Here is a 7204-nt window from a genome sequence, read left to right on the forward strand (position 1 = left end):
TTGTTAGATCAGGACCAGAGTGCTCAGCACCTTGCAGGGTCAAGCTCTTGTATGTGAACAAATGGAAGCACCAAGCTCAGGTGATTTGTCAAAACACCCCCAGGAAGTCTGTCAGAGCCAGAAATTGAAACCAGGACTTACTCCCACATTATCAGTAAGCAAATATACCAGGGGAGTCACACATACACATGTGAACAATCAAGTTAATAGTTATGGATAGAGACACTGGGTCCATTTAAGGCAGGACGTGGAAAGTAAGAAGACTGACTAAAAACCCTGAAAAAGTTTACCCCAATTTGTCACTAGTACTAGCCAGAAGGCCTGTAGAGGATATCCTTCCCGAGTAGCGTGAGGACCGAGCCTAGCACTCCTATCATTTTAAATGGGACTAATGGTTCTAACAGTGCATTTCTGAAAGCTGTCATTCGCTCTTACATCATGTAAGAAACTCCATCTGTTCAAAATGCAAGGTCACGTTCCTCAAAACAGCACAACTTAAAACCCCTAGCAGTTTTCTAATTCAATCCAAACTGTGTTAAGATCTGCATATTACGAAGTTAACTATAACTGGAATCAGACAAACCTCAGTATTTCCCCCATTTTAATGTGTTTTCAGAAAATTTAGAACACCAATTTGTGAGGATAAACTCCATTGGAGAGATAAAATACAGAACGCAGGTAGCCACGGAGCTGAGGCACCTTCTTGATTCTTGACAGGATTTGTGAGTCCACTGTCTTCTGGTCTGCCTTGCGTTGGTCTGTTATCTCATATTTCTAAAGAACAAAATTAAGAGAGAGTTAAAATACTGCAGAGATTTAGGAACAGTTGGTTATCCCTACAGAGATACAGCTGGCTTCTTGCTTCCTGCCATGGCAAGGGCTTTTTCACTGGGTAAGCATTTCTCAGCATGCACTTGGAATTTTCATTCCAGGGAACAACAAACAAAAAGTAGTTCTATTTGGGCCACAAGACTCAAGTCACCTACAGTAGATAGTTAAAGCTGTTTTAAGTTTACACAACTGGTGATATGTTTAAAAGAGTAGGAATAGATCTTAGCTAAAAGAGCTGTTGCTAAATTTAATCAGCTAATGCTATGGTGCAAATGGAGTCCCTAAAATCACAACAAGTGGAACACTTATGGACAACAGACCATGGAATGTGCATTAAGAAAATTCAGGACTATTTTATGAATCAGTTTACAGTACAAGATTGAGACCATGCACACAGGAGATGCTGCATTAAGAACCTGTGTTCAAGCACCTCCTCAGTATGGAGTTATTTTGATAACAGCAACATTTTAAGATCTCTCTCTCCCCCCCAAGTGTTAGAGACACACACTGTGAGAGGTAACATCTGAAAAGCACTATGTCTTGAAAGCCTGTCTCCTTCACCAACAGAAGTTGGTCTAAAAAAAAAATATATATTACCCTCACTCACTTTGTCTCAAATATCCTGTGACCAACACGGTTGCACCACTTTCCCAATGTTGTCATATTCTTGCATTTTAGTGGACTTGACCTTGCTTTCTTTTAACATGTTCTTATTCTTAAACATTTAATCTGTTTCATGGAAAGACTTCTCCTTCCCCTTCCACCTCGGCTACAAACATTGAAAAAGACATTTGCAAATAGGAATACTAATCATTGTTATCCGTACTTCTTTCTCAGTGTCAAAGATCTCGCCTTCTTGATGTCTGGGCTTACGCAGCCTCTTCTTCTTAAAGTAGGCATCGGTGAGATGTTTTGGAAGTTTCACCCCAGAGATATCAACCTTGGTAGATGTGGCAATAACGAATTTCTGGTGAGTCCTGCGCAGAGGGACACGATTGATAGCCAAGGGTCCTGGTGGCATAGAAAAATACTTAGAATGAGTTGCAGTGTCACCTTATCACTGGAGAAATAGTACTCCCTTTCTAGTTTGCATCTTTAGCTACACTAAAAAGGTCTTTTTACACTTTCCATTAGGACGATTAGTTTGAAGTGATTGTGTTCTTGCAGAGGACAGTTGGCTTCCCCTACTAAAATCTGAACTAATAAGGAAAATTAGGAAACACCTTTTTCAAGGCTTCTGATAATGCTAAGAGCCTCCTTGCGTTGTCAGTATTTTCAGATGTTAAAGCACAATGATACTTTATTAAAAAGAAGTGTTACCTCCACAAAGCTTAACTGCAAGTTATTGGTACTGTCAATGAGGTACCCTCTTTTGCTAAAGGAAGGACACTTCACTCCCTTTCTCAGATTTCCAGTGCTATCCAGCGTTTCTAGCATTGGAAAACTGTATGATATCAGAACTTAGAACAGTCACGTCATGGGTACCTCAGGTTAGTCAGAAAAATTTCTATTCCCAGACAAGTACAGCAATGGCAATCATGGTAGAGTCTGAAGACAGGCTGCACGGACAGACTTACAATGCGTTGAACAGGAATTCAACAGACTTGAGTGAATCAAGTTTCTTACCCGTTACCAGCAACAGGCCACTAGCAAGCTGCTTCAGGAAGACCACACGCTGAAAAGCGAACACAATAGGACATTAGTCTCAGACAGCAATGCTAAATGCAGTTTGATGTCTGGGAAAATATCAGGACCCGATTTTTGTAAAAGTTACAAAGGAGGAGACACACACTTTAGCCAGAAAGGCAAAAGGTATAGCAGTACCAAATCCACAACACGTGAGAACAAAAACTGTTCTAATTTGACAGGACCTATTCCCAATGGTTAGGGAAACCAAACTAGAAACCTAAGTAGCTGGACTATGTTTAAATTGTCTAGAACAGAATTAAAAAAACTGGCACAGGAACTGGCGTGGGACCCAACAATTTCATTCCCAAGTAGCCCCTTTTGTAAGTTACATGGGTTTATATTGGGTAAAGTCTGGCAATCAATCAACTGCAAGTCCCTCCAATTCTTTACCTATCACAGAGGTATAAGCAAGGCATAGTCTACACTTATAGGTACATTAATGTATAAATCATCAGTCAGGGGTGTGCAGAAAACCCTCACCCCAGCACTGACTAAAAAACTCCTGTTGGTATATGCTGCATTTATAATGGGGGGCTATGCCATCATAGGTTCTGCAGAGCATACAGAAACTTCTAACAGACCAGCCAACGAATATTTTGAAGAGCAGATGTGGCATGAAAGGATATATGAAAGACAATTCTTTTTTACCTTGCCTCTGTGGCGACCAGTGAGAATGATCAGAACAGTTCCTGGAGTAATAGAGGCCCGCAGTTTCCTCTTGTGTTCGCAGAAGGGCTTTTTGCCATGACTTAAGAGCTTGCGAGGAACATCTTCAGTTGGATAATATCTAGGCTAGGGAAAAAGCAGCAAATTATTAGCCAAAACTGCACTTTCACTATTCCATCAGTGAACTTAGCAAAAACAGTTTAATCTGAGTTTTGATCCTTCCCCTTTTAGTGGATGCAACCCCTCTTCTCTCATGGGAAGATTATTTTTCCTGAAAGGCCATTTCCACCCTATCCCACTTTAGATTTTGTTTGTTTCTCTGTTGTGCACAGGATTCACTTTCCTGCAGGCTAGCGTTTTAAAGAAACTGGCACTTCAGAGCGATACATGTTAGGTACATGATTTTGCGTCAGATAGCTAATCAGTTACACAACATAGAAAGAAAAATAAAGTAAATGCATGTTATTTGTGATTGTATTTACAATTCACTAGAGAGATGCCAGAGGAGCCCTACTGTGCTGCTCATTCATAGGCCTATGCCCATTCAAACAATGAACCTAGTCCATCATGGAGGTTGTCAGGGTATTCCCATGGGAATCTCCTTAATGCTGCATGCAGTAGTCTCCTTTACATGTTCACAGGCAATTAGCCCAGTAATACACACCCAGAAGCCAACTGTACACGTTCTCTGATTCAGGCCACATCTACACTGCCCAACAGAGGTGTGAATAGCAGCGCTATGCTGTAGCTCCCCCATGTGAACACTGTGGGTGTGAACTAAAAGGTTCCTAGTTTGCCTGGAACAGCTGCTCTCCAGCTTTACTGTTAAGTGTGCCACCTTCTTTAATAAAAAAATTATTGTGAAGTAAATGTACGGAACATCAAGCTCCCATAGTATCGGTGATGCATGCACCAATTACAGAACGCCTGTTCTAGAATATTACTACACAAAAGCCACAGTAAATATAAAGATGTGATGTGCGTAGCTCTTTAAAAGCAAGACTCTTACCCCCCCTTTTTTTAAACCTCCCAAAAAAACCCAATATATAAATAAATCACTAGCTTAAATGCAAGTACCTACATAACAGTTTTACAGTGCTATACAGACAACCTATAGTAGAGATTATACTGTCTCGTAGCCCAGAAGTACATTAATAGCAGCACTAAGGAAGTTTTTCATTACAGAATAGGAAGCATATTCTCTTGTCATCTACATCAGTGCAACTCTGTAACTCGGTGTTTACCAGGAGCAAAATTCTGCTTGTGCAATTTAGTTAGTTTTTCCCACTTATCTATTCTTACCATTTTACGAACTTTTACCACACGGTTGCCTCCATTCTTATCTCCCCCAACTGGTTTTGTGAGGGTAGCCGGTGCTTTCTCTCTCTTTTTCTTTTCTATCTATTGACAAACCAAAAAAAAATTTCAGACAAGTTATGAACGTTTGAGACACAACCTAATTAGTTAATAAACACGGAAATTCATTCCCTTTATACCTTTGTTTCTGACGCTTCATACTTGCGCTTGTACATAGCTTTTCTGGCATACATCGCCGATCGGGAATATCTCCCAATTCCTCGGGCCAGCACTGGGTTCCGGCTTGCATGGTGCTTTTTAGGCTTCTTTGCCTTCTTCTCGTCTGCCATCTACCAAATATCAAAATTAAGCATTAGTGATGTGTCACATTAAACAAAGAAACTGCACAGAAAAAATGTAATGGCTGCAAAAAACAAGCAAATTATACTTAAAATATCCATGGTACACCTCTACTTCAATATAATGCTGTCCTCAGGAGCCAAACAATCTTACCGCATTATAAGTGAAACTGTGTTATATCAAACTTGCTTTGATCCCACAATCCCACTGGCATGTGCAGCTTCCTCTCCCGCCCCCTGAACACTGCTTTTACGGCATTATATTGGGTCTTGTTATATTGGGGTAGAGGTGTATTCCTACAGTGGTCTTGAGACTATTGGAGTAGGTTTACTGTACTATCTTTTGCATCAAAGCCACCTAAACTACATGGAGCCTAATCAAGATGCACAGGACACCACATCCATTGCATCTCGCTTGTAACACAAGGCCACGTATATAGTAAACACAGGTGATATAATTCAGATATCTGACCATGTCCCATGTCCAAAAGTACTGAAGCAGAGATCCTAGGGAAGAGAAACATGCAAATACAAGTTGGGGCTGCAACTGCATGACAGCCCATAGAGGCAAGTAGAGAGAGGAGCAATAACCAGCTTCTCATGCCCAAGGCCATAGCCACATGGTGACTTGGGGCTTTTACATGCCCTAGACGGAGTCCTCAAGTTGGCCAGGCTCAGACAGGATTTACCGCAGGGAGCAGAGACTGGAGGCGAAGGAAGAATCCTCGTCCTCTGTGTGCCTACCGCCCATACGATCCGATCTGCCTCTGGCTGGAGCGTCCTCATACGTTTCGGACCAAAGGCTTGAAGCCGGGCTGGGGCTGCACTTTACAGGCTCCCAACCTCTGCTCCGGCCGAGTCTGGTCACCGCCCAGGGAAGGGGGCTCCTCGGATCACCCCCCACCGAGGAGTTATTCACTCCATTACGGAGGCTGCCAGGTCCCCAGTCACCATAGCGGGCCATCCGCGGCCTACAGTCCCCGGAGTTACCGGGGCCCGCGAACTCCGCACATACGTGCCCCCCCGCGTGCATCCGGGCCCCCCGGAACCCTCAAGCCGGACCCGCGGGCCCTTCGGAGCCTCCTCACGGCAGATGGCGGCAGATAGTAGCTACCGCTCCCCCGCTATAAGCACCGCCACTCCGCCATTCTTACCTTCCTGGAAGGGAAAGGGAGCAATATCCGGGAACCCGGCTCTAAAGCGAGCCCAGCGTCTGACGTCACCCCGTCCACTCCGGGGCACGCTGGGAGATGTAGTCTGTGGCCTATAGCGGTTTCTGGCTGCGCATAGGTCTCTCTACGGAGCGGAGGAGGGTCAAAATCTGGGTCAAAGGGAGAACACTCTCGCCCTCTGGTTATAGAACGGGGTAGTGGGAGTTGGTCACGAGTGGGACTGTCTAGATTCTATCTTGGCTGGGGTTGGAGAAGAAGGTGTGTGATGTGTTGAGTAGTTACAGGGTTTGTGGGTTCTGTTCTTGGTTCTGCAGATGACCTAAGGGCCCCCACCCCCCCAGTGTAGCAAACAGCTAAGTGTTTAACTTCACTGTCTGGAACTTGTGAAAGTTAAGTTTGTGTAAATCTGCAGAATTGGGGCCCTGATTAGTAATAAACCTACACATATCAGCGTCATGGTTCTATATACTTTAGTTTCCCCTTCTGCATATAATATCAAATAGCTACTTTGCAGTTGTATAAAGGTTACTTAAGGTGATACTATTGACTTGAAAAACACATCTGTAGACAAGAATTGTACCTTCTCTTATGTGTAACCCCCAACAATAAATGAAAAAGATCAGAGACAAATCTTTCTTTTTAACTTTGTTTCTTTGAGCTTTTGAGAGCATTTTGAATATAGTAAAGTATTTTGTTGATCGTGAGTTGCGCTTCCCCTCTCATGCAGTAGGATGGATGACTCCCGCGTGGAAGTAAGGTGCCTTATATTTTTGGAAGAGGATTTTTTTTTAAAATAGCACTGTTTAAAAAAGAATCTCGATCAGCACACTGATTTTTTTTTAAAACAGTCATTAAAATCAAGTTAACAGTATCGCCTCAGATCACGTTTGTAAAAGATTTAGATGAAAGGTGCTACTTTAAGTACCATGTGTTACCATGAGACATTTAAAATCTGATCCTGTGCACGCGGAGAGTGCTCAGAAGATGCACCTATGGGTGCATGCAGAGCGCCTCTAAACCATCCAGCCATCACTCCATGCAGCTCCTGGGCTAAGGAAATGCAGCCCCCAGTGCCTGGCCGCACTGTGCAGGCAGCAGTGCTGCAGGCCGGGCCGCCCAGCGTGCGCCGGCAGGGCCCCGCCCCTCCCCCTGGAGGCCGGGCCGGGCCGGTCGCGGGCGGATGACGTTCGG

At 43.6% G+C, this 7204-nt stretch overlaps 1 protein-coding gene across 1 annotated transcript; it reads right to left on the minus strand.

Moving 5' to 3' along the window:
• Positions 1-580: 580 nt before the first annotated feature.
• RPL6 (ribosomal protein L6) lies at positions 581-4862 on the minus strand. The gene is made up of 6 exons (XM_050924419.1): positions 4683-4862; positions 4489-4587; positions 3169-3312; positions 2458-2506; positions 1658-1842; positions 581-774 (listed from the first exon to the last, which is right to left on the minus strand). The coding sequence occupies exons 1-6, from the start codon at positions 4830-4832 to the stop codon at positions 622-624; spliced, it is 780 nt and encodes a 259-aa protein (XP_050780376.1). The 5' UTR covers positions 4833-4862; the 3' UTR covers positions 581-621.
• Positions 4863-7204: the final 2342 nt, after the last annotated feature.

This window comes from Gopherus flavomarginatus, chromosome 15 (assembly GCF_025201925.1).
Source record: "Gopherus flavomarginatus isolate rGopFla2 chromosome 15, rGopFla2.mat.asm, whole genome shotgun sequence".
NCBI classification, from domain to species: domain Eukaryota; kingdom Metazoa; phylum Chordata; order Testudines; family Testudinidae; genus Gopherus; species Gopherus flavomarginatus.